The following is a 27,621-nucleotide window of genomic DNA, read 5'->3' as shown; positions in this document are numbered from 1 at the left end:
GTCATACATCACTGAGACTTTGATGTGTTGCCTTTTTAGAAAGTCCAGCGGTAGTTGGAAAATGGGTGAGAACCAGGCGATCAGCTGGTGAGCTTTTAATGAGGGTTGCAAACATTGATGCTTCTTGAACACACTGTTCCTAAACAGCTCCCCAGAATAGAATGACAAAACAAGTGTTAAAGCCACATAGTAAAACAAAAGCCTAAATTGGCTTCAGACTTTGTGAACCATCGTGTGTTACGTGTGTATCTGAATTTTTCCACCGTGTTTGAGGCTGCCCCAGACATTAGTACAAGGTATGATTAAACGTCGGTACAACTTCCTGCGGCCTATTTTCATTCACGAGGCGTTTTAGGTTTCTGGAAAAAGAGTTTAACTCAGTGTTTCAGAGCAGCCACATTGATCACATAGAATCCGGGGTCAAATTAAGCAACGGGGAGGTCCACTTTTCCTCTGATGGTGTTTGACGGTTGGAGGAGACTCCAAGCCCGAGCGGAGGCCCTTTTCCCGGAGTCCCGGACAGATGCGAGCCTTGTGTACAAACTAGCGAAGCCGCAACGTATCCAGTTACACAGACTGAACCGACTGGCGGCCAATCTGTCTGAAAGGGAAATACAGGGACAAACGGTCTTTTTTTTCGCCACCCTGTCAGATTCCTCTGGCAGACATCTATTATTACTTCAATGTGATCAGCGGTCACACTGTTTTGGACTTTAAGCTTGTACGATTTTCTGCAAAGTCAGACAATGGGAGGAAACTGTCCTCAGTCGAAGAAGCAACATGCAAAAAGAAAAGCAAATCACAAGCCGCTGACGTCGACCTCATAAAGCCGAACCGAAATCAGCACTAATGTTGTGACAGAGTTGCGCAAACCTTTAAGACGTCATTCTCGCAAAGAAACTGTTGTTTACCTTTGAATGTAGAAGGATTTCACCATAGGGCTTTGTGAAGCACCAAAAGAAAAAAAAAACCCCGACCTGATCAGACTAGATTTTTCCCCTTGAATAAAATGCAAACTCAAAGCTACCATGAGGGAAACGAGATAAGAATCTGGCTCAGCATTAACTACACCTGCTTAAATGATTGGCTGTTTCTCACACACAAAAAACAAAGTGTCAAGATTTGGCATTATGTAAACATAAGGTTTATTGCAAATGTGCAGTTGCATCCAAACACCATAGTGAACCACTTTTACAAGGATACTTTACAGCAACAATGCCGTTATCTTTACAAAACACATCAAAACTTTAGCACTAGCTACAAAATAGGTTTCACCCTGTGACGGTTTACACATGGTCTTGGTTTGCTCGGCTTCAGTCGTTGAGAAAAAAAAAAAAAAGGGGCAAAGTCTTAGGTAGCTATAAAAAAACAACAACAACAACAACAACAACAGAGTTCAGTGTGGAAATGTGTTCCTCTCTTACTAAGGACAGGCAATGTTGTCATGCCATAGTCTTCAAACATCCGAGCGAGTAACAGACCAGATGCTGCTAAAATCAGGAGTGCATCTTTATCATCATCATCATCAGGCAATGCAAGATTACATTTTTACGAGTCATTTCAGTATCCTGGTCAGTCTACTGCAGCAGTCCATCAGCTGTGACTTGGCTCCGCCTCCGTTCCATTAGCTTATCCTGATTATTCCTGCTACGCTTCGATTACACAAACACATAAGCAATACATTTTAGGTACAGGAAAAGCCGTTATGGGGCTGAAATGTCCCGCTGGGGAGGGGAGACTGGGTGGGGGCTGCATGTTGGATCGGACAAATCCACTCCGGCGGGGCTTTCCTAGCTGAGACGTGGAGGACCGCCTCAGACTCGCCTCTGGGTCAGCGATCCCCCCAAGTCAGCCCCCGCACAGGGCCGGCCCGATCGACACTTCCTTGCCCCCCCCGGCCCGCCCACCCTCTCTGGAGAAAAGGGCGTTTGCTAGAAGGGTTCGTCTGGGCAGGGAAAGCACATCCCTGCCGTCTGAAAGCAAGCGCTCGTCGGTGCCTATCGGCACCCCCCCCCCCCCCACCCTCCCCAGCGCTTTTGTCTACGACAAAGAGTTGGACGGCATCGGAGGTCCCGACACGCGCCACCGCTCAGAGCGTCTCGAGTTCTGCAGCGTGCTCGTCGGTCTCAACAGTTCGTTAGCGTCCCATCGGTCACTCACAGCCCCGGCGCGTCGCCCTCGCTGTGAAGGCTTCTCGGCGGCAATACGTCGTAACGCTTACGTTCAAATGGAGGTCCATTACTGTAAAGAGACAGTGGCTCTACCCGCCCCAAGGCAGAGCCACTTATACAGCGGAGCCAGCGCCGAGGCCGCGGGGCTGCAGCAGGTGCTCCGGGGTCACCTGGGCGCTCCGATTGTCCAGCGGTAACAGAGCGTCTGCCGGGATGCGGGACTGGAACTTCTCCATCTGCTCGGGACTGGCCAGGTTCTTCAGCAGGTAGTTCTCCCGTTCCAGCTGGTTGTTCTTCTCCGCCAGCTCTTTGATCTGCTCTTTGAGGACCTCCACCTCCTCACGCACCGCATACATCAGGTGGTTCTTGACAAGATCCTGTCACAAAACACAAGAGAACACAGGCGGCTCAGTACGGATGGAACCGGCGTTCGCTAAGACGGTAAAATAGTGATGGGGGGGGGGGGGTCCGCTGTCGGACCGAATTCCTGCAACTGTCGTCTACTCCGTCACATAAATAAAGCATGCAGCGGCCTGTGCCACCTTCCTTGGGCATCCAGAAAGAGCCGGTTTGGTGCAGAATGAATCAGCATTTCGAGGAGGCCGGGTGTGTAAAGTGAAACCGATTGTCGGGTGTGCATGTTGGCTTACCATCGCCTGCTCGATCTTGTTGTCGATGGCCACCACGCTAGCACCAGAGGCACTGCAGGAGAGAAGAGAAGGAGAGATGAGTGAACAGTTCAGACGCCAACTGCAGTTACCTTCAGGTCAACACAACCCTCTTTCAAAGTTCAACTATTCAAAAGAAAAAAAAAAAAAAAAAAGGCCTTTTGTAATTCAGTGGAACAGAAAAGCAAAAACACTACAGCTCAATTGTTATTGTGAGCACTGTTGTGGTTTTATTAAGGAGAAGGTGTAGCGAGTGTAAAGTCCAAATAAACAGCAGCACATGAAGACTGCGGAGCGAGCAGCGTTGTGTGATAACAAAAATCAGGCATTTCGCACGAGTTGTTATGGACGGCACAATGAAAACACAGCGAGGCGGGCCGGAGGCCTGCGGGGGAGATGCGGAGGGAAAGAAGAAAAAAAAAAAAAAAAGACGCTCCGATTCATAACTAAACCCCGCGCGACATTAAATAACAGCAATAACGATATTTACCTATTGTCAAGTTTCACCGATACCACGTCTCCTCCGAGCAACGAGGAGAAGAAGGAGATGGAGAAGTTGTGTAACTGGTACACGGCCACCTCCATGGGCGTTTTGCCGAACATCTCCGCGCTCATGTTGAGTACAAGACTCGTTTGGATCACGCTTCTCGCCACGTTTGCGACTGTCTGTTTCACCTCCGCTGGAATATCCGGATGTGTTTCGTCCGTCGTGTCGATGCACTCGCTCGGGCTCGCGGGTCGGCTGAGGGACGTGCTGTGTCGGGGTTGTTTCTTTTAAGCTTCGCCGGTTTCAAACGAGCGACTGTCTGATGCTATTTCTGCCACCGGCCGCTTTTTATATGGCTCGCCTGCTGACGTCACATGACGCGAGCGAATGTTAGTCAAATGAGTTGGCGGGTCGGGGTTTGTGGTGCCTTCAAGGCTATCGGGAAATAAATGGATTCGCGGTGCTGATCGGTCCCAATTTAGATTTTTGCACAATAAAGTTTAAGGGGCGAGATACCAAATGAAGTTTTATATTGATGCATTCACGACGCTGGCTGTAGTATTTTTTTCAACTTTGTGAGACTTCGATTTTTACAACGGTACAAACTGTACAAAGAGATTATGAACATGAACTATTCCAGGTTGGGCTTGATTTACATAATCAATGCTGATAGTTACTGATTTTTGTTTTATGTTGTATTTTTTTGCTTCTGTTTTTTTAGAATATAATTATTATACCCCGTGTGATATCTCACTAACAACCAATCAAATACAGAACAACTCGGCGTTATTGTCACTTTAAACAACACACTTCATGTATTTATTATGTGATCAAAAGTGCCAAGTTCCAACCGGATAATTTGAAAAAAGAAACGAAGGCAACAAAAACAATGCTTTTTAGGCAGCTTTACTATTAGTAAACAAATGAAAGACTCAAAATAAACGAGTTTAAGGCGAGCATTTGAATGCAGCATTACTTCTATTCTGCTTATGAACTTCGCGTTCGCAACTGGCCTCTGCAGTTTACCCACAAACCATGCACACCGAAACCAGTGTCCCCGTGACTACCCTCCAAACCGATGTTATCACAGCAGGTCTGCATAAATGAGTCACTCCCGTTGCTATTAAATACAAAAAAAGAAAAGAATTGGCCACAGAAAGGACGAAGCTGATGATATTTCATAGCGTGAAGTTCTTCAATAATCGTTTTTAGGATATATTATTATTAATTCAATATTTACATATTTTATCAAGCCATTTCACACAAGCTACTCCATACCATTCTGCAAACTCGGTGATGAACTTTTATCACTTTAATGTTGTTTGTTACAAAAAACGCTACGCGCTTTAACGGGATGTCCTGCACCGTAGGCTCATCTGCACAGGTGCTCCACACACAGGTACTTTTCCACCCTCTCCCCGGTAAAGTTCACCTCAGTTTACACCTGAACTCCATCGGCCTCTAGTGGCCGCAGCGTGTAATACACCCTCCGGTTCGGGGACAAACATGGAATTTTCCGTGCGCCTTTTCCTGCCTCGACAAATCAACAACTTGAGGTTGTTTATTCTGCTTAGTTGAGCCATAGAGAATTCTTAAAGGACGATCATTCGTTCCTTCGTCATGTTGTATTGATCAGGATTTTTTACTCGTCCTCATTGTATATACGAATTGGTCTCATTTGATTCTTCTTGTAGTAAAGGTCAAATCAAATGTTAATTAAATTAATCAGTGTATTTTTTGCAATTATACAGCCACCTACTTGCACTCAAGGATATTTTAGAGTAGCGCAGTTTGTAATGCGTGAGTTATGTGTACCGCAACTTATATTTAGTATGAATATCCCCCCCAGTCATTGGTAGTGCAGAGAATAATGAGTCCAACGCACTGTTCCCTGGCTCTTACCCTTCACATACACTTTTGAACTGACACCTTGAAACATGTGGCGCAACTGGACTGAGCATTCGGCAAAGTGTAATAAACAATGTGTCCTAGAAGCCGACCGCAGAGAAAAACAGACCTTCTATCTGTTATCTTTCTTTTCATGGCATTTTCCACTGAGGGCTGGGAGCTCTATTGCGCAATAGACCTTGTTTTCAGTAAGGCGTCAATGCAGGTTTTAATAGCTACAATATGATTTCTCAACTCCTCTCAGCTGTCATAAGATGTTTCTTTTTCGATTTTGCAATAATCTGAATCCACTACTGATAATAAGGGAGTTGCATTTGTATTATGTTGCATAATAATTATTCTTCCACAAAGCAGGAACGCAACGTAGAACATTACCGGCTAGTCAAAATAAATGATCTGATGAGTGGGTCTCGCAACAAGTAGCCATTAAATGCATATATGCAATGTAATATACAGTACATGCAGTACCAGTACCAATGATAAGACATGGCCGAGAGCCAGAGAACCTCTGATCATTGCATGGCAAACAAAGGTCTGCCACGTCTTTGGGAGAAAAAAGGGGCTCTGTTATGTAACAAAATAATTAGAGTGGAAAGTCTGACTCTTGGTAGTTCTAACAAGGCTGAGCAGAGAGCAGTGACTGGGTATTAGGGCCCATAGTGCTTGTCGTCTTTGATTGTGTACTGTGGGAACGCAGCTGCCAGGTTTAATATCGGACCCTGTTCTGCAATGTGAATTACCATGCCCTGCTGTGATAGTCCCATTTGGGATAGGGGGGTCACATTTGGTTGTGGTTCTGCTGCGATGCACAACCAGTGCTCCAAACAGTGGGCAGCCTTTCTGCGCAGTTCAAATTAATGAGTTGCATGCAGTAAGACGGCGACGGTGCAAACCGAGAAGCCCTAATCTTAATATCCGCTACCACACAAATCTTGACAAGTACAAACAACATGAGCAATTCTAGGTTCCATTGTGTTTGCATGTTCCTAAGGTTTAAAGGCTGCAGATATTGACCATCGCTGCCATAGTGAAACATCTTGCTGCCTGACCATGTTTGAGCAACATCTCCCAAAGTGCAAAGGCCAACCGGTATATCTGTAACACTGCGAGACATCTGCACCAATATACTGCAGAAGAATGAAGCCGAGACGGGTCTCCAGCGTCTGGCGCTTTGGGGTTCGGTTACGCCAAATTCAAGACAAACGCGATATCTTACATCTCTTCTTGGACTAAGGGTCTTTTCTGTACCATGTGTGTACCATCTGCACTCTCATAATTGAAATTCCTGGCGTACAGGAGAGCACACAGCCTCTGCCACCGGCTGCAGCCAGGGGCCGGCTCGGAGGGAGCTGTCATTGTGGGCAACAGGAGCGGTTCCAACCGATGAATACTGAACTCTCTACAAACACGAGGACACCCGGCGGCGCTCGTTATTATCACATCACCTATAAGTCTCCTGAGCCATGAATAGGAACGAGGCACGTGGTCCTCGGTCTCGCCGCCGAGGCTTTTCTATGAATTTAACAGGCCGCTAATAGCTGCCTGTAACTGCATGTGATAGCTGGTATCAAACATGCAATACACGCAGAAAAAGGTGACGGGACTGTTATTGTTATACGGGGGCTGCCAGAGATGTTACAATACGCCTGCATTCATTGTTCATGAATCATTGTTAAAACGCCGCCTTACATGCAAATTGTAATCCGAGCATCATTTTGACGGCCGCACACCTGCCGTTACCGCCCCCTGAATTATCCTCAACGTGCCTTCAACTGCATGTCCTCTCATGCACAAGACAAACTCTCTACCCCCCTCCGTCCGTCCCTCCCAACTTACCGCCGATCTGGCCTCTTGAACAGACTCGGTGAGTAAGGGGGCGAGTGGCTCGTGGCCCTCTCGGGGTAGTTGAAGTGCTGGTAGTGGCAGCAGAATCGGTGGGCCGGTTCGGCCAGGCGGAGGGCGCAAAGCGTCCTGGGGGACGGTGGCGTGGCCCCAAAGGGCACGAACTGGGTGGGACGCGTCTGAGTGTGTCCCATCCTGGCCTCCAAAACGAAGGGGCTCGCTCGCGGAGGGCAGGACTCGTCTGACTGTTTGCGCGCTCCTCTGCGGCTGTTTTTGTTTGTCTCTGTGACCGTGTTCTCAGAGGACAAAGGACGGCATTGAGACACTGGCGATACCTCTGGACGTCCAGCAACGGCTGCCATGTGCCGTGCTCCGACTGGCACCCGTTGGACGCGCCTCCAAATCCAGCTGAGCACAATGCCCCGGAGTCACAGAGGAAAAGGAAAGTTTTTTCCCGAAAGGGAATTGTTTCATCTCAACTCTGATTCAGGGCAGACGAAGCAAAATAGAACTGAGATGTTTATCTCCGCATCTTATTCAATAAGATGGAATAAAGTGTCATAAAACACACAGTTAAGTCTTTGTTCCCTCATGTGAAAAAAACCTTATGCAACCCGGCAGCAGATTTGTTTTGCTTATATGTTATTAAATGAGGCGGATGAATTAGCTCGGGGCATCTTTCGGAGTATTGTTGCTGTGTCGCTAAAACCCTTTGAACTCTGATTTAGTGGGTTTGTCAGTTTCAGTGAGCCTCGTTCGTCACGAGTGCTGTAATTAATCCAGCGATTTGGAGAGCGATCGCTGCTGGTGAAGGTGTAAAAATGAGCCACTCTCGTCGTGATTAATTGCGAGCTGCTGTTTGGCCCCACGTGTCAGCTGTGCATTCAATGCATGTGGAACGTTTTTGTGGAATTTTATATTGTGCACAGGTTGTGATGCCCAGACGAGTTTGGTGTTGCATAACAGAAAGTAGTGGCAAAACAGGTTGTGCATTTAGTCTTTTTGAAGACTTTTGAATGCTCCTGTGAATCGTAGCATTGAGACATATTATGGGATAGGGATTAAATCGCGGTGAAAACTCAGAAGACAAAGTCATTATAAACTAAATGTCAAGTAATACCGGTAGGGAGCTTCACAGATGTAGTTCTGCTCCAGTATACCTTGAGAAGAATAAGAATGCTTATTGAAGATTTGATTCGTGGCAATGTATTAAATAGTACTGTTGATTTGAGCGGATAAATATCCACATGCAGCCTTGAAGTCAACAACACGGATGATAGCGGTGGAATTTCAGGTTCACTCTGTTCAGTTGCTAACAATCAATGCTCACAATCATAACGCAGGGTTACATTCCCCGGAACAGCCGTCCACAGAAATATATTTCCCAGAATCTCCGAAGAAAGTGAGCGCCTGAACTTTTGTTCCCATATAACTGTGTGGCGGCGGGGATGTCAAACATCCTGTGAAACCAGATGGTTTCAAAAGCATGTAGGCAACATTACCATACGCAGAAGTCACCAAAGGACCAGTTTGGAACCGGCTGTACTTTAAATCATGGCTTTGCATGCGAGGAAACATTCACTTTTCTGTGAATCCATAACACAAGCAGGTGTGTGCGGGTTTGTGTGTGTTTTGTACTTCTCAGTATTGTTAGGAACTGTACTGCATTATTACCCTGGAAAGAGCGTCCCGTTTGCTAATAGTAAATAATCCCTGGATGAAATGCTGAACCTTGCTCCCGACCAGCAATAAGACAAAGCAGGGACTCCTCCTCACTGGCCCTGATTCAATTTCCTCCCTAATAAAAGCTTAATTTCTCCTTAATTCCACTTCATGCAAAGTGATAATAAGTTCATTAACAGTAGCCTTTGCTGAAAGCTGTTTATAGCAGGACATCAGTACAGCGGCTAATGGTGTTGTGTATATCGCTGTTAACAAGCTTGGGGACTTGGCAGCATCTGGCAGCAGGCTGCGACTCAGCAGAAGCCAGACAGCGTCGGGCTATTATGTAAAGATTTACCTTGTGCTGTAACAGAGAGAGTGTCCAGGCTACATATAATGTCAGAGTACTGAAATAGCGCCAAGACCCAGAGGAGAGCACCAGGGGAAAGTGGCAGTCTGGAAAACCCCCGTCAGGCCACATCCATCCCACAACCCCGCGCCCCTTCCAAAAAGAAACGAGAGCGGAGAAGATAATCGACTCTCAGGATAAAGTTAAGTGGCCTCACTAATGGCTCTTTGGATGCTCCGCATAAGGTCACAGACCTGTGGACGCAATTAGCCACGTCGTGTCAAGTAGCAGCGGACGACGTTGTGAGCGTGTCACAGGCCTTTGACTCCGTGCGGAGTCGCCAAGTTTACCACAAACCTTTTTAAGAAAGGGCTTTGGATTGCTCATCATTCCGAAGAAAAATACTTCAAAATTTAATTTGTGTGTGTATTTCTGGAGTCCAAAAAACAAGCAGGAATAGCTTTGTTTACTTGAAAGTGATACTCAGAAGACTGGATCCAATTAGGGGCAACGACTGCCACTGCCACACGACGGCACCTGTGATGAACACACTGTTGGCTGGAACACGTCCCAAAAAGCAAAAGGTTATTGAGTTCAGAGCCGTGTGTCTGTGTTCCATCCGCCTGTGCAGCTTTAGTGTACTCTACACCTCAGCCGCCGTATTTGGGGTTGTTGTGTGCATCTATTTCCAACCCGAGTCCCCCGTAGACCGGCACGGAAATGGACTCTTTGTGCTGCGAAGCTGCTCTGTGGTCAAAGCGATGGTTGATTCTGCGCCAGCCAGGTTCTGTTCTCCTCACAAACGAAGGCACCTGCTGGGCCGTAATGTGCCGCATGTGAGGTTTTGTGCATCAACTGGTGATAACAACACTGTCTTGTCCTTTTAAGCCAAAAATGATGTCAGCTAAGAACGTTGGTGGAACGGATGGCTGCATATTTCACCACTTAAACACTTAATTACCGTACAGCACAAGTTAGTTCTTCAGTTCATACGTTTTTTCTGACTACGAGAGCATTTTTTAGAGAACAACCACAATTTCACAAGATCATTTTTACCTTATTTCCTTGCTCCTTTTAATCTGCCTAAATCTCATCTACATGCTTCCTTCTTCCTTCTCAACCTCCCTTTCTCTCTGCACCTTCCTCATCTTTTTGCAGCTGTGTGACCCCAGTCACCAACAACTGGGACAACCCTAGTGGGGGGGAGGGTGGGGGGTGCTGGGGCCTCGCTGGGGCCGTCCCCTGGTGTGCGTTTTGTGTGCTGGCTTGTGTTTTTGGTTTGCCCGTGTGTGTGAGTCGACGCGTGTGGCTTGCCCGCACGCTTGCGAGTGCGTGCATGCTCGTGCACGTCCGGCCTTGTCGGCGAGATCTGGATTTAACTGGACAACCGGCGCCCTGCGAAGTGCCGCTGTCGGTGTCATCCAAACACAGAAAGGTTCCCACAGACTCCAGCCGGCTCCTCCGCTGAGCATTAAAGCTGATCCTCTGTCACCTGCGCGGTGACGATGGAGCAACGACTCATTTCCCACGGATGAGTTTCCGACGAGTCATTGGCGGTCAATGCTGAAAGGAAAGTGCCTCAAACGGCTACCCGAGTGAGCATTGAATATTCCTTTCATGTGACGCTGTTTACATATGTTTCAACTGAATACCAGGAGATGTTCGATCATGCACATTTGTTTTAGCTTCATGCACAAGCTCATTATAATGAATCGGATCTAATTGATGTTGTTCTCAAAGAAACATCAAACATGACTTACTTACTTTTGAAGGCGCCCTCATAAAGACACACACACAGGACTCTGTGTTTAAAGCATGAATAGGAAGAGGAATAGGAAGAGGACATGGGCCACTTGTCCTCGGCAGTGAATGTACACTTTAACGCTCACTCCACCCTCTTTGTGTTTTATCTCGAAGGAACACTATTGGAGACGATCGCAACAGACGCAGCCTCCGTGCAGTCGGGACACGAAGCCATTCCGTGTTCATATGTAAATATGCACATCAATTTCCTCCAGCTACGCAGTTTGTGTCTGAAACCATTCACTGCCCGCTTTTCTCTTTCTCTCAAAAGGCGATCCCTGACTCAAAAGAGCGGCCGCTAGTTGGTGACTCATGCATATTCAGCACCCGGTGTAATTCTCGCTCCCAAATAGCATCACTAAATCAAAACAACTCCACCAACTTCGTGTGAAAAAGCTCCGTGCCAAAAGCTCTGTGCCGTCCCACGTGCAGACAAAGAGAACATGGTGTACTGTACGCAGCGTTTCCTCACACTATCTACGAGGAAGGGATCCCCTACCGCAGAGGAGCGGAACCGGCAGAGGCGGTCTCAAAAGGGAGATATGTTGGAGCTTAAGAGAAGAAAGTTCGAGAAACATTCATTCAATCTTTGCACATGTTTGCTCTCTGATGCGCTGTTGAATTATGCATCGAAATACATAAATGTGTGTTTTAAGGGATTTGGCTGAGGGAGCTGTAACATATACAGTAATCAGGTGGCTAACAAGGATTTACAGTTCCACTCGTGTCTGAGCCTCTTCTCTTCTTTTCTTTCTGAAAAGAATTAGTTCTCCGCACCTCAAAAGTGGTAACTTTTTGTATTTGCTTTCGTGCGCGACTGATACCCGTCCAGCAGGATGTATAATAGAACGCGAGAGCGCTGTTTGAGGATGTGATGCAATCGGGGGAAGGATCAGCATCAAAAGCTGCTGCGTGGTCCAAGTAAACTGGGACACGGTGATCGCTGTGCAGCGTTGTTTGTGAGTTTACAGGAGCCCTGCCTATCCTGCCTTCAGAAGGCCCAAAAGGCCTCCCCCCCCTCACACAAAGACGCACGGCTCAGAGGCTTCACTGATTGGCTATTTCAGTGGTTTGTTGTTTTTTTCTTTCTTGGCAGGATTCAGGAGAAAGGAACCGACGGGAACTCGACGTCAGGATGTTTGTGAATTCTGGCACAGTCAATATAATGATGTAAATGGGAGTGAACGTATGCACTGAGCAGGCGTAATATCACAATGCATTGCATTAATCCAACCTTTTGGAGATGCCACTTCCATCTGTGTGGTGTTCAGGCCACTCGGGATTCTCCTTGGAAAAAAAACCTCAGCGACATTCTGCTTCGTAATAAATATTAATGTTTGAACTAAACAAGTGAGCGACGCTCTAACTGCTGAATAATCACATTAATGGCGATGCCGCTTTGCAATTTACAAAAACAAAGCGGTGTGAATAATTGTGTAATTGTTGTGAGCTTGTGACAAGTCTCAAAGGGAACATTTTTATTTGCCGCTCTGAAATACAAACAAGTGTGGAATTAATGCCGCTTTGAGACGGCATTAATTCCACCTCAGTTTGATTGCCACAATAAAACGTTCTCTCTCCAGTCGAGGATGTTTGGCTGACAGCAAAGTTAAGGTTCAAGCTCTCCTCCGAGAGGCCGGCGGGAAATGCTTCCACTTGACGAGACCCTTGAACCTGGAGCCGGTCGGAGTACGCGGAACAAATTGTGTTTTGGAGTCGTGCTTTTCCTGGCCTCGAAGTCAGTAAACACCATCCCAGGCATTGTTTAAAGGCTCGGGTAAACAACGTGGGCTGAACTGGCCTCCCTCCTGCGTGTAGCCGAAAAAGGTCCAAAGTTCACTCATAAAACCGCGGAACACCCTCGTATCTGTTTTTTGCACGCACGCACACAGCTACACGGTCACACTCCCATGCAAAGTGGAGGTGAGCATTCAAGCATGGGCGCCGACAACACCGAGAGAGATTCGTATCCGTGTGCAAAAGCAGAAAAGGCACAGCGTGTACTGACGCACGTAGCCACGCACAAATGGACATGGGAGTGCACGCAAATTGTGCGATCATGGACAGGTGCCAGCAGAAAAGCGCACACACTCTGTTTTGGTCTGCGTCTGGCTTCTGGATTAGCAGCGTGTGGACGGCGGCTTAAGACACTGATAGGAGAGCGATTCCCCAGCAGTTTGACACCTTTCTCGGGACTGGGCTCTCTCTATTGTTGGACGACATGCAGTTAAAAAATAAACGCTCTTTGAGATTCAAGGGTTAACACTGCCAGGAGACGAGGTCGATAAAAAGAAGCAACCGTGATTGTGTAAATGTCGTTCTCTGACTTCCCAGCGTGTGATTTAAAAAAAAAAGGAAACAGGAGAAAAGTGATGCTTGAGGGCTTTTGGAATGATAGCTAAGGCTGACGTCAAATCTCTGATCAGATCTGGCTCATTGACGCAGAGAAACAGGCAAGATCCCTATTGTTTTGCAGATGGACAAATTTGACCTCGTAGGCAGTGTCTATGCACCGGTGATACGTCTCGCTACGTGTGATGTCCCCTCATCAGTGACCCAATCCACTGGGTTCAATCATTGAGCCACAAGATTCCCATCAGCATGGTGTTGATTCTGCTTCGGCACAGTTTAGTCAAGGATTAAAAGAGTAAAAAGCAGTCAACAAATTTTTATCTGGAAAGCCATTAAAGCAACCCAGAGAAACATATTTAAAACGGAAAGGACTGAGAGGGGTGAGGGAGGTCAGGCACTCACTCCGCCCAGAGCACATCCTGGGTGGTTTTTGGCTCCGCCCCCGTAATGGCTCCACAGGACGCTGCAGCGCATCGTGAAATGAGAGAAATATACCAGGCTCCGCTTTGTGCCGAGGTGTTTCTCCAGGTGGAAGTCTGTGTTGATCTATTGTCTGGCTGTTCACAAACATCTATCCATCACACAGTGAGTCTAGGAACAAAGAGTCGTTAATTTGCATCATATTTGGAGATCAACTTAATGCAACATTTCAGTGCATTTGTTTTTATCTCTGTAGATTCTCATGAAGATAAAACTGATTTTCTTTTAGTTCTTTGAAAGCCTCCGTCTCTCTTCTGTTATTGCTGTAAATGTACCTGTGAATTGTATGAAACAAACATCAGTTACGCTATTCGAGCAGCTATGAGGAACCACGTCAGGGTTTGCAGAACCAAAACCGTATTTCACAGGTTCCCACACTTACTGGATAACTCCTGACCAACACACACACACACACACACACACACCCAGTGCACACACCCAGTCAGAAAAGGCAAGTCATTATCTGCGTTTTCCAGCCTCTGTGACGGATTGTCTTCTTCACACTACTTTAATGAATGTGGTGTGCTTCCTTAGTGAGACTGTAATTATCGTCCCACCGCAGAGGAAGTAGCTCGCTGTGGCGCCTGCGAGGTAGCTGGCAGAATTTACCACGAACAAATCACAATACTAATAGTGACAATATGGGCCCCTTGAGTTGTTAAATATTGTTTATTGGAGGGGCAGATTTCTTGAACGTGTCTCGCTAATGAGCGAATCCGGCCGTGCAACTCTTGCACCTCGCCTGCCACCTTGTGCACAGACGCCGGCCCTGCTGTCTGTCTGTGTCGTCGGCCTCGTTTGTCTCCAGCTCTCTCACACGCTGTTATTGTTATTCTTGTCCTTTCACCACCGCCCTCTGAGCAGTAAATCCTATCTAACTGGCGTTCCCGGGGTCTGCCTAACAATGACTCAAGGTAATTATCCCGTCTCAGACATGTCTCGTTATAGTTGTGTGGTAACTTTCCGGCCCTGGTGTTGTTGCAGCGCCACGCGCGTGTCCCTCAGACGGACACCGGGGCTAATGATCGTCGAACTGCGCTGCATTTGGAGTCAAGGTGGGACGGGTCACAGTGATGCAATGAATTTAGATTATTGTTTACTCTTTAAGTGTCTGACATGTGCTCCCACAGAGAGGTGGAGCACGGTGATGCAGCCCGATCATGTCCTTCCATGTTGTTATTGAAAAAAAAATGATTATAAAAAGAACTGCTTCAGTGCTCGAAGCAAAGTCTGACACACGCACACACAAACACACACACCATCATGAAGCAACTTGTTTGCTTGTTTTGTCGTTTTTATTAAACCCTAAAAAGAGGGAATCTTGTCTATCCCACCCCGTGTTTAATAACATATTACAATATGTCGTATAGATCACATCCTCTCTGTGTTCAGGACGAATAAACACCTGACACACTGACACGCCCGTAACTGGGAGATATTTATTTTAACGCAAACATAGCGAACCACATCTTGAAGCGATAATTACTTTATTTGAGTAAAAGGACGCTGTGTGATTATGTGTCCAGGGAATATTAGCAGTAATGTGTGTTCTTATTTTGATGTATTTTCTCTCAGCTCTTCCTTTTAAAGCTTTCTTTCTTCATGAAAAAAAACAAAACAGGCAGACAGTCAAATTATTGCAATAAGCAGAATCTCCGGCATAGCCTTTCCCTGCAGTGTGAGGACAGCCCTTTGCTTTGTATCAGCGGCCGAGCAGGGAGTCACCAAACACCCAAACAGGAAAACACAAAAATGAGGAAGAGAAAGGGGGAGGGGGAGGAGAAAGAGGCAGGGGGAGAGGGCTCTAACAGCTGTTGTTGGGCAGTGTTTCCTCTGATAGGAGGCCTTGGCTGTACTCCCAGTTCTTTAGGTAAACTGTCAAAAAACATGGTTACCTTGAGATATGGGGGGGGGGGGGGCATGCCAGTTTGTTTGTGTAGGAGAGGGCAATACGGTCCTAGAATGGGGAAACACCTCGAATCTAAATGCTAAAATGAGTCACTATTGTCTTCGCGTTTACCCACCATTTATCTGGACACGAGACAAAAGATGAGCAATAGTTATGACGGATAAAACCGGACGACGCGACTCGGAGCTCGTTTAGTAGGATGTTGTTCAAGTTGCAGACGCCTGTAAAAGTCTTTAGCCTCTTATCATGGGTTATAAGCTGAACCTAAGTCTTTAATCGGACCCGATGCGCGTCTCTTTGTGTTGATGACAGCAGGCGCCGTTGACTGTTCGGGGCACTGTGACGTGCACGGCCTCTGCGCAAAGCAGGGATGCTGTTTCTTGTTAATGCAAAAGGCGCCTTGTCTGAATCAGATGTGTCTCTTTTAAGTATTTTGGTATCAAAAGAAGGAAGTAGGCAGGCCTGTATTTTCATTAGTGTTTTTTCGTATCAACCTCTTACAAGCCCTCAAAGAATTACGGCAAGAGACTTTGTTTTTTTGTCACGGTGTTTCTCCGAATTTCCAAGTGATATGATCTACAAGAGCATCCTCTCCCCATGTCCCATGAACAGAAAGAGCCCTGGAAATAGATTAAACCACAAAATAGATCAAAGAATGACGTAATGTCCTGATTTAAAGGTATATTTCTGCTGATGTAGAAGCACTTCTACACTGTTGTGTCTCTCTGTTTCTTACGCAACCTCGGTGGAGAAAAGGACTCTCAGCTCTCAGCCAGCAGACCCACAAATCCTTCATGGTTTGAGGGTCAGAACATTCGCCTGTTGATTGCTTCAACCCAAATAGGATCGTCGTCCCCCGCATGCTACTTGGATTTACCCCCAGGCCCATATGTGCGTGACTGCATGAGCTTTCTGTTCCATGCATCATGTGGCAAATACTTCCATCACATTGCCTGTAGTTGTTTGTTCATTTTACATATGTAGGAAAGTGGTTTCTAAATTAAAATCTTCTTGCTTGCAGTAAGGGCCATTTCTATCAGAGCTGCAATGTAATAAACAACAAGTCAGAGAGGCAAAGCAGCGTTTACGTTTTGCTGAACAAGCCTGAAGATGATGAAAAAGAGTCATTTCACTCCTTCAGATGATCAAACTGCTCCTTAAATAGAGCCGGAAATGAAAGAGGAGGCTCCTTTTGTGGTCATAATGTAACGCGTTTTTCTCGTTTGATTTTTTCTTTGGAATTGAATCAGCACAAACTCCCGAGGCTTAATGAGGCTGACCTGAGCAACCTTTTCGCTAAAGAAGGAAGTTGACTGTCTTCCTGCCGAGCTCAGGCTCTCTTCTAAAGCAAAATACGCCTCTCCTGATGTAAGAAAACATCCTGACCCCAACGGCCTCCCACCCGCGTTACACGACTCCTTTCTTTCTCTCTGTCTGTGCAGACTCCACTTCCCCTTATGTGACTCCTTTTGTGCGCATGGCAGGCCCCTGAAAGACCTGTGTCAGGGACGTGGACGAAGGCCCGGGTGGAATCTGTGTGCCCGAGTACATGCGCAGGAGTGGGCGAGACGCAGTTGGAAGGAACACGCCACAGAAAGGGGAGGGGGGGAGTTTCAGCATTCATCAACATTCCTCCCAGAGTCCCACACGTTCTTGGCATTGGCCTTGCTGGCTCCTAAGCATCCAGGACTCTCCAGCAGTAAAACACACACACGCTTCCAGCCGTTGTTCAGCCCAAACCCACCACAGCGCGCAAACACAATGTGTGACTCACAGCTCTCCATTGCACCATACGGGAAGGAATGCGAGGTTGTTGCATGTCACTGGTGCTAATTGCTCCTGATGGCACAGTGAAATGACGGGGGATGAGATCGGAGCGGAAGTGAGCTATTGGGCAGGATTTATTTAGTTATTGTTGCTAAATCTATTCTGGCCCCGCTTTCTTTCTCTCTCTGTCTGTCTTCAGGCTGAAGGGAATCACTGGAGCCGGCGCACACGTTTAGCGTTTAGGTGCTTTAGTTCCCCTTCAGCAGGGAGGAAAGGGCTCAGCAGTACAGCTCCACCTTTTCGCCACTCGGACCGAAATGGTCCTTAAACTATATCAAAACCTTGCTTCTTGACCTGACGACGGTTTCTTCTGCGTTACATTTTTCCTCTTTTCTTCTCTTTCCACTCTCAGTTGTGCAGGAAAATGAGAGTTTAGAAATGTGGACGCTCCAGTAAACTAACCATATTCATTAAACTAAAGTCAGAGTTATGGTTCATTCAGATTTCTTTTTCAGAATGTATGCTGTTAACTGTAATTCAGAGTGGCAGATATAATACATTTAATTTCTACCCAGCACTGATGCCACTTCACTTGATGCAGCAAGGCCGTTCATACCTAGATCGCTCTGATGAAACAAACTCATTGCACCAGGGCGTGAACACGTTGCCTAAAAGGTTCCCCTCCCCGCTCGACAGTTGCGTGAAGTCTCTTGCATGTTTATGTTTTTTCTTAACCTCTCAATGTTTTGCAAAAGCCCAATTTAATGATGCAATTATGTATGACAGTACAGCACGGGAGTTTACAGGCATGGCGCGGAGGGTGGAGATGAGACGTGTTGAAACTCCACGCAGGTGCTGCAGATTAAATACTGGATATGATTGTGTGATTGGAAGCAGATGTCAGAACATCCATTACGAATCAAATTACACATTTATTTTTAAACACCCAGAGCACGTAATTGTTTAACGGGGCGAGTCAACACAATGCCGCTAAACTGAGTTCGACGCACGCTCCCGTGGTTTGGTGCCCCTCGGGACCAAACGCCGGCCACTGGCCTGGTGCCTGACCAGAGAGCCTTACACATCCACCCCGACACCTCCCGATCGTTCACTGAAAACAGGAGCGCAGCATGGTGCCAAACAGCCAATGTTCAGTCACTACAAAAATTCAACACGTGATTGTTCGTGGTGCTGGAACCTTTCCTGTGTTCTGGAAAGCACGCCATCGTGACCTGCTAGAAGCTGTGAGAAGTAATTGTTTTCTTTCCCAGACACCGGGAGCACTTCTCAGTAGTGGGCTGTGGCAACACAATTGCTAAAGTATGTCTAACACAAGCTGTGAGCCCCGCGGGGGAAAACACGTCGCTGTTTGTGTGGCTGCCTGTGTATGCGCACTCATGGACATTTGATAAGGCTGCTGTGAGCTGAGAAAAGATGATTTGTGACATGCGCTCTGATTTTCCTGCACTTATGTCCCTTTTTATTGTGCACGCGTGTGTGTGTGTGTGTGTGTGTGCGCGCACCGAGGGTACATTATGTTCCCAACCTGCGTGTGAATAGTGCCCAGGGAGAATAAGGAGGCTAATGATAGGCCCGGCTCAGTCCCGCTCCACAAAAGCCCTGTCTGGCTGCTTTGTCTCGCAGACTATGGGAAGAGAAAATCTGACAACAGCAGTTGGGTTCATGAAACAGGCGTCCAGGGAGAAACAGATGGAACGAGCGTCGCAATCCAACTGAAATTAAGTCTGCCAGTACTTGTGAGCAAATGTAATGTTGATTTTTTTTGTACAAACTTGTAGACAGTAAGTCAAGCTTTTCACATAATCAGGTGGCTGAATTGCTTCTTCCCCGTAAATCTGGTCACGAAGAACAGATTTTTTTTGTTCCTCACCTCCTCAAACTTTGACTTGGCCCTTGGTATCAGCGCGGGTTTCCACATTCTCACTTCTCATGCATAGTAAGAAAAAGTGGGAAACCCAAACCATCCCACTGGAAATAGCACACAAGGAAAATGGAGTGCCCTCCAATCGGCAGCTTGTACCGCTCATTCTGGGTGGTATCGAGCATGCAACTCATGTAACTCAGTTATTTCAGCCTCCCTGCATCCAAACCATGAACTAAGCTGGAGACGTCAGACATATTTCCTCTGAAGGTGCAGCTTGTCGAGTTCGAGCCGCAGTCTGACGAAAACTGCGTTATGTAAGTTGTACTGCTGCCTAAGGCCTGCTGTCGTTAAGTCATGGAAACTGTTTGACACTATAACTCATGCGCAAATACTGTGTGTGTAAGGCTGTGTGTGCGTGTGTGTGTGTGTGTGTGTGTGTGGGATGCGAGTGTTAACAGGCTGCCTTTTTATCTAAACAGGCGCCATAGCCATGGTCCAAATAGATAAGGCCGCTGGCACAAGCCCCCCCCCCCTCCTGTCTGACTTATATAACTCCAGCAGAAGAAGAACAGCGATGAGGAAAAGATAAGGAGAGAAGAAAGAGATGTTAAACACGAAGCATGAAAGAAGGTTCTGCTTTTCATCTCATGAAGGATTTTGAAGGAAAAAGTATTTATAAAATGTTTCTTCTTCGTATTGCCTAATCTGCACAGAAAAGCTGAGTGAAGACGCCTTTGGAAACAAAGGCGTCTTCACTCAGCTTTGCTGTTAATTTGTCTTACTATTTATTTTTGCAAGGACTTTTTTCAGGAGTTTCAGCATGTTTTAAGTGGCAACGCTGAGCATCGGGAGGTTCGATGCACACACAAAACCACAGCGTGATAGCGATCATGAGATAAGTATTAGGCACTTAGAACATGACCCTTTTATTTTTCACTCCCTTTGTTAGGTAAGTGTGTATTTTGTGTATTTTATGAAGATGCATACAGTAGATTATGGCTGACCCCCTAACCCCAAAGCACCTTTCTGCTCACCTTTTTGATCGGTTTAATGACTAAAATGACACCTTCTTCCATAATCACAAATGTGTTTAACAGTGTGTCCTTTCTTGAAGTGTTTCCTGGCACATTGAGGATTTAACCCGACAGCGAATGAGTTACTTATAGGTTGTTAATCCCCCTCCGGTGTACGCAGTACTGCATCTCCTCAGCGTCTCTCAGGACAAAAGAGCTTAACTGGTGGGGACGAGTCAATAACAGCATAATGCTGTGAGTCACCTTGGTATACTGTATACTGCCCAGTAAGTGTGTTCATGTCTGTGTGTGTGCTCGTGTTTGCGTTACCATAGTTTCAGATAAGTTACTCATTTCTTATCCTTGCAGCTGTCGTTGAGGTCAGGATTGTTTGATTAAAAGAATAGAATTAGTGTGGCTCCAATTGTTATTATCAACAATTTCCATTAAAAAAGTGTCATTCTCTGGGTGTCTCATTCCCATTTGTACAAGAATACATGATGTATTTTTGCAGACTTTCAGTCAAGGATTTTGAAACAGCGGTGTAACGTAAGCATTTTCAAATAAACCTCAGAGCCCAAGTTCATTGTTGTTGTTGTTGTGGCCGTTTTCATAGCATCAGTTAAAATTAAGAAAACTATTGAATATTGCCAGACCTGCACTATATATTTTATAGTATATATTAACACTTAATGTTAATACTAGAAATTCAACAGGTCTGTTGTATTGTTTAGAAACCAAGTTACATAATTTTCTTAAAGCGTTGGGGAATGTCAGTTGGTTGTGTTGCCACGGCAACCGAATATGGAACCGCAGCCGTGTTGGTTAAGACGCGCACGTCCGTGCACGGGAGGCTGCATCCACCTACAGCACAGGGCGCGCCGGTGGATCTTGTTGACAGACGCTGATCTGCGTGAGCTGAAGCGGTACGAGTGTGTTTGGACAGCCCTGCCCCACAACAGTTACATTCTCAGCACGTGTTGGCCAAATTAATGTGGCTGTGGCCTAACTTAGCTTTTGATATATCACAATAGAATGAATGATGATGGTGAATAGGTGGATATGCCACAGAACACAGGCCTTCCAATCTGGAGACAACAGGACTTGTCTGGTGTAGTTTTATTTCCTTAAGACAAACACATTTCTAGTTTTGTTGCACAAATAAACTTGCACGCACACCAGTCAGCAGAGGTTCCAGTGATTTACAGGCACGGCACCGCGAGCAGCCAATCCGCAACACAACAAGGCCGTAACTCACTACAAAGTCATTAATGTGCGTTTCTAACATTGCGAAACAATCGGCTGCTCTGTCTCTTTTCAACACAGAAGTGGTAAACGCTCCAAAATCCATAAGAAAAAAAAAACATCTGTGAAACAAACACTTATTATGGCTGTTTGCTTTCTGCTGGCCCCTGAAAGAATGACTTCCTTCAACTATGGAAAAAGGGTTGTGACTTTCACACCAGACGACTGCAGTCTGCATTCATATCGGAGATCCAACTAACGTCAACAGCACGCTATTTTTAGCGTGTCCTGTCTGTGTTTTGCCTTTGTAATGGCCTCATGTCTGGCTGTTTGTCCACCGCTGCCTTTCTCTCTGTGTCTAGCTATCTCTCCTCGTGGCTCGCCCACTCGCTGGCATTGCTTAGGCCACGCCCTTTGTGCCCTTTGTTTGTTGACTGCTCAGACTTCCCCGGCCATGAATGTGTTCTTTCCACCCAAACATCATTCCTTCGGCCGTCTCACCACCAGGTTGCGTAACTCTGCAGTTGTGTCAGTTCTGTGGGACACTGTTTTTTAGCCACCCAGTCGCTCTGCTCAAATGAGTTGCAACAAACAGCAAAAAGCAAAACAATGTCATTGGATACAGGTGCAGCGTGCATGCAGCGTGCATCATCTCATCAGCGTGCATGCCTTTGACATGTACATGCCTCACGTGTACTCTATTGGATTATATCAAGTTAGGACTTTAGGTCAAGCGGCTCTCTCGGGGATTGCCTTGTTACCCCGAGATGGAAACATGTGCGGATTCACTGTGATCCCTTCTAGTGTGGAGGCCTTTAGCATCTTACACATGGTGACTCCCAGGCTGTAATGTTCCTGTATGTTTGTATTGATTGTGGCCAAGACGGTGGAGAGGCTTTTCATTACGTAGCATTTGTCCGCCGATTTTACAGCAGCCGAGAATACTGAGAGGGCAGCGGGTTGTTTGCCTCCACCTCACATCCCTCCGCCCTTGACCGATCGGTGTTTCCATACAGCCACGATGTCATTTGCATCACGAGGCCTAAAAACACATTGTTTACATCCACTTTTAATGTTTAAGCAGAAAGCTTATATCTGTCCAGGGAGCAGGCATGGAACCGGATGCACTTTCATTTTATCCCTGTAATTTATCCACCGGGGATCACTTTTTTAACTCATTTTTCATCTCGTGACGGAGATACTTTTAGGTGTTTTGGTCTGACCTGCATGTAAATTAATTCAACACTCTACAGATAAAGAAGAAATAACCACATCATATTCTTTTGTAAATAATTAATCGACTGCAATGTACTAAAACTAAAATATGAAAACAAAACAAAAGCGTCGCCAATAGTGTCACAGATTTTTTCTGTATTGTCAAATATCCATTTAAACGGATCACTGGATGGCGTAGATATCTAAAACACCCTTTCCATACCTCCACAGTTGATCACTAAACGTAGGTCTTGGACTTTGCTATTTATGGTTTTATATTTTGATCAGTAAAGCTTTAAAGTGCAGTGGGGTCTCTCACACTGCGGCACCCTGTCTCCCCTCCTGCTTTGTGGGAGGACTTGGTCGTGTTCAGTAGTCGACTGGACTGAAGCCAAAGATCACTGAGGCCAACATGCAGATCTTTTATCCCTGTAATGATGCCTCGGCTTCTAAGGAGTGTTACAATAAAACATTCCTATGTCAGGGCAGAGAATCAAACTTTCTTGCCTACACTTGTTATTACCTCCTCCGGGACGTTGTGTTTTCAGTCGTGTTCGTGCGTGTCCATGTCCCTTTGTGTCTGCTTGTCCACAGCTACTGTTGCATACTGACCAGCCCCATTTTGATGCATTCATTAATAGGTTTCTGTAAAATATTGTAATGTGAGGATATTTTAATGTCTTATTTCACCACGTAGTTGACCGCTGCACTTTTCACTACTCTTCAACAACAACTGCTTCAGTTTGCACTCGATTCGTTGAATCAATTCATTTCAAAACCCATTTGAATATTTGAGTATTCCTTCAATCAAACGGTGTCCGTTGCGGACGAACCTGGCAAATGCATTTTTCTGGTCTCGTGGATGAATCTGGCGTGGCCAGCTGAAGTGTGCAGATGTCTTCTTCAGAACTGTCTCGTGGTCACATTGGTTGCAGCTGCAGGGCAAACCTTTTTTACGAGGCAACGCTTTGTGACATTGTTTTTGGCTGCCGTCAAGTTCTTTTCCCTCTGTGTTTTTTCCGCCGGCTGACGGCTGACTGGTCAGAGGCCCAAAGTCCTGTTTGATTGCTGCAGGCTCTTCACCCCTCTTCACCCTGCCACGTGAAGGCGTTTATTGGCTGCTAAGCACTGACTGACTTCTTGGGGTGAAGGTGTGTGGAAAGGTGCTTCTCTCTTTGCAAGTGTAGCTCTCGCCTTAAGTAAATCAACACATTTTATCTGATTTACCCGCTGGTCTCGTCACCCGCCTTCAGGGCTCCCTGGCTTTGCTCCCCCAGCGCATTTCTGTCACCCACGAATCGTTTCTACATAGCAAGTTTGCTGGCCAATGAACATTTTAGTGATATTCAGCGAGCCCAGAAGACGTCCTGGCAAGCTTCCTCGGGCTGTGCCGAGCATCCCGTGGTGGGGAAATTGAGAATAACGGCCGCTCGGCAGATTTGACCACCCAGGGAGAGGTCACAGCATGAACCTCAGCCGGGCTTTCATCAGAGGCACGGCCGTCTCCAGGCATGCACTTGAAAAATCCATGGACTTTTGCAAACCTCAGCTTAGCGAGGCAGCTTTCTCGCTTCAACTGACAGGATTATACTGCACAGGCACATGCGTGAATGAACGAATGTGTTTGTGCACAGAAGAACGTAGAGAAGTCCACGTTTGAAATCAATGTTTTAAATCCTGCTAGAAAGCCCATCCATGAAAGCCTCATGATCCATGCCTGGGAGTTCCACTTCAGAGGGAAAAGTTCGGGAACAAAGTGTTCTGGATGGAAAGTCTGTTTGTCAAGTAAACAGTTGAGCTTGCGCACACAGATGCATGGCAGACATTGGACATTTTCTCCTCGCCAGTAATGTGAAACGTTTGGCCAGTAATGTGAAACGTATTTCTGCAGATACATTTTTAACATGAATAGATAAGGAGATGAAGATTTAAAGAGTTTTCCCATGATCTAATTGGTAGTCTTTACTGCGTACCTCGGTGTGCCACTGTGGGTAGGGATGAAAAGTATGCAGCAAAAAAGTGTTGCAGGGAAATTATGACAAAGTCAGAATAGCAGTGCAGGAAAAGCCGCTGCTGCATTTTTAAATACGCCCTCCCAGTTTTATTCACTTCATCCACTGAAAGCAATGAACAGCAACTCGTCTGAGCAAATCTAAGTTTCACCTTAAGTCTAAGGACATGTTAAAAGTACGGCGCTGCAATCCACACCCAAAGTTTCTTAACCTCTTGTTCCTTATCCTCAGTAGCACAATGACTCTTCTACGCTATCATAAATAAATCAACACCCGTCTGTTCCTTCATTGAATAATTCAGCTCCAGAGCAAGAACAATATCCACGAAAACAATGTGACACAATAAAAATAATTTGCCGAGCTGTTATGAAACGGTTGAACTGATTCAGATTTTCTGTGCCAGTTTGGCTCGTAGATAACGTGGATAAAGTACTGATAATGCCTCTCGGCCACGGAATACTGCTATTATGATATCGTCTGCAAGTTACTGAATCCAAGATAACAAATATCATGACTAGTTTAATTTCATGCACAAATCAGGAGAAACACCCTAACAGATTTTCTTTTTCACAAAACATGGGATCTTTTTATTCTAAAATTTTTACTTAATGGCAGCTATTATAAGGATTGTTTTTAGAAGGATTCCCATAGCAGGAAACATTTTATACATGCTGCCTTTCTAGAAAAAACTGTTGTTGGTTCTAAAACTAAAGCAACCATGAAATGTCTCCCATAAAATGTTAATAGAACAATAACTACTTTATTATGCTTTTTATAGTGATGAGGAAAATAACAAGACTTGGTGGAGTAAAACAATCAGTAAGTCACATCTGGTGTTACGATTCACCTCCGTAAACCAAAAAGAAAACCTCTCTTTTATTGATGGATTGTTATTTAACATACCCTGGTCTGAGATAAGTTATAATCCTTTAACACAGACATTTATGTTTTACTGATATTGAAAGGCGGCTCTTTTGATGATTACAGCTCTGTGTTTACTAGTTTCCTCCGTAGAACATTTCCCAGCTCGGATAAGCAGTACGAAATCACAGCTTCTTAAAGGAAAATGAACAACAACTTCTGGCTCAGGTTCAGGAGCCATTTTTTATTGACCTCTTGCATAAAATCATCATTTTAATAAATCAATATTACAAACAACAAACTGTTGCTTCGGAATAAGTTCATGTTTTTATGTTTGGTTGTTCTCTTTGATCTACATTTTGTCTGTCTTCACTGTGATGAATCTACGACCAACGAGTCGTCTTGAGAGTTAAGCAACGCCTTGCAAATATTAGTGTCATGTTGTGTAACATGTCAAATATGCTGTATGAAAAAACTGGGCTTGTGTTGATGTAAAAAGACACTGTGTGCTGCATGAATATTTGTACATTGTTCTATGTCTATTCAATTTGTTTTCAATATAGACAGACAAATTCCACCTGATCGTCTGCATTTAAATCTCACTATTTGTCTCCCCACTTCCCTGTGATGACATAGTGTGTTGTCGACAACCAGAAAAGACCACATCAGCCCGGTGACGTGCTCGCGTACTTGCAGATGCAGAAGTGAGTGAAAGTGGACTTTGTACCAAATGTTCCAAAGCGAAACTTTCAGCACAAGTTCAAATGTGTCAATGACATCACCCTCGATATTGCTTGGTAATCTGATCAGATAAGCGTGTGGCGCTCAGCTGAGCAAACAGCGGCCATACCTGTGAAAGAAGAGTAGTATGGACAACATGGTCTGGTCGATGTTGCTGTTGCAGATCCCCTCGTTCAGCAGGAAGCAGGGGTCCCTCACCACCGATTCCAGGGAGTCCTGCCTCATGATGTTGTTCAGCTTGTCCGTGTTCTGGTACATCAGCTGGCTGCGTAGCCGGCGGAAGTGATTGGCGATGGGGCTGGTGGGGCTTCCCGGCGTGGCGCCGAGGCCCCCGATGGGGTCATCGCAGCCGTTGGCCAGGTCCAGGCAGCAACTGCAGCAGTCCAGGCCGATGGGCGAGCGGCACTCGTCGTCTGACATCTCGTCGGCACAGGTGGATGAAAAGAGAAAAGGACCCCCCCTCTGGTGCCCCTGCCGAGGGGTAGAAAGGCAGGTGCAGGAATCTCAGCGGCTGAGGTGAACGAAAGGGAGACAAAACAGTGTGGCAGAGACGGACAGGCGGGCCGGGCTCCGGGGAGCAGGAAGCGTGAATGTCAGGCTGAGTTCCCCCGCTGAGTCTCGCAGTCGCGCTGGGCCACTCTGCCTGCTTCCAGCACCGAGTCGTCTCACCTCCCGCGGCTCTGCTGCTTTTTGTTCGTGGGCCAACGCTGCTGCAACGTGTTGTTAGTGTGGCAGGAGAAAGAGTGAACGCCCCACACACACACGCACACACAGACACGCACGCCAATTCAGCAGGAGGGAGCTTGAAAGCAAAACCCACAAGCGGCTCGCTGCTTATCACTTTTTTTTCCTTCACTTTTATTTTGGGAGGGGAGGGTTGGGGGGTGTTGGAGTGCTCAGACACAGTGGGACTGAACAGAGAAGGGAGGGAAGGAGTCAGAGAGGGTGGGGAAACCCCTTTGATTGGTAAAAAGCCGGGCTGGTTGCACACACTGGGCCCCTCCTCTTTTCTGTTTCAGCTTAGCCATGCAAATATTCAGGGGAAGGCAGATAGAGCGCGAGTGAGGGAAGCTTCCGTGCAGACTTTCAACACGTGCAGCGCCGCCGACTCCACCCCGCCATGCTGACAGCACAAGGAGTGGCCGGGTGAGGGAGGCCGCAGGAACACACACAAGCACAAGATTACACGTCTGTCTCTGTTGTTTGAAAAAGTTTGTGATGGGAGTTGACAGGTTGGCATTTTAAATGCTG

At 46.3% G+C, this 27,621-nt stretch overlaps 1 protein-coding gene across 2 annotated transcripts; it reads right to left on the bottom strand.

Moving 5' to 3' along the window:
- Positions 1-1,121: 1,121 nt before the first annotated feature.
- Positions 1,122-27,284, bottom strand: tsc22d3 (TSC22 domain family, member 3). 2 transcript variants are annotated; one of them, XM_040173645.2, is made up of 3 exons: positions 26,480-27,284; positions 2,822-2,873; positions 1,122-2,548 (listed from the first exon to the last, which is right to left on the bottom strand). In XM_040173645.2, the coding sequence occupies exons 1-3, from the start codon at positions 26,788-26,790 to the stop codon at positions 2,285-2,287; spliced, it is 627 nt and encodes a 208-aa protein (XP_040029579.1). In that variant the 5' UTR covers positions 26,791-27,284; the 3' UTR covers positions 1,122-2,284. The 2 variants fall into 2 exon arrangements, with proteins under 2 accessions (XP_040029579.1, XP_040029580.1); XM_040173646.2 differs by lacking the exon at positions 26,480-27,284 and adding an exon at positions 3,330-4,274.
- Between the last annotated feature and the right edge of the window lie 337 nt (positions 27,285-27,621).

Source organism: Gasterosteus aculeatus, chromosome 4 (genome assembly GCF_964276395.1).
Source record: "Gasterosteus aculeatus chromosome 4, fGasAcu3.hap1.1, whole genome shotgun sequence".
NCBI classification, from domain to species: domain Eukaryota; kingdom Metazoa; phylum Chordata; class Actinopteri; order Perciformes; family Gasterosteidae; genus Gasterosteus; species Gasterosteus aculeatus.
This window is presented reverse-complemented; position numbering and strand designations above follow the sequence as displayed.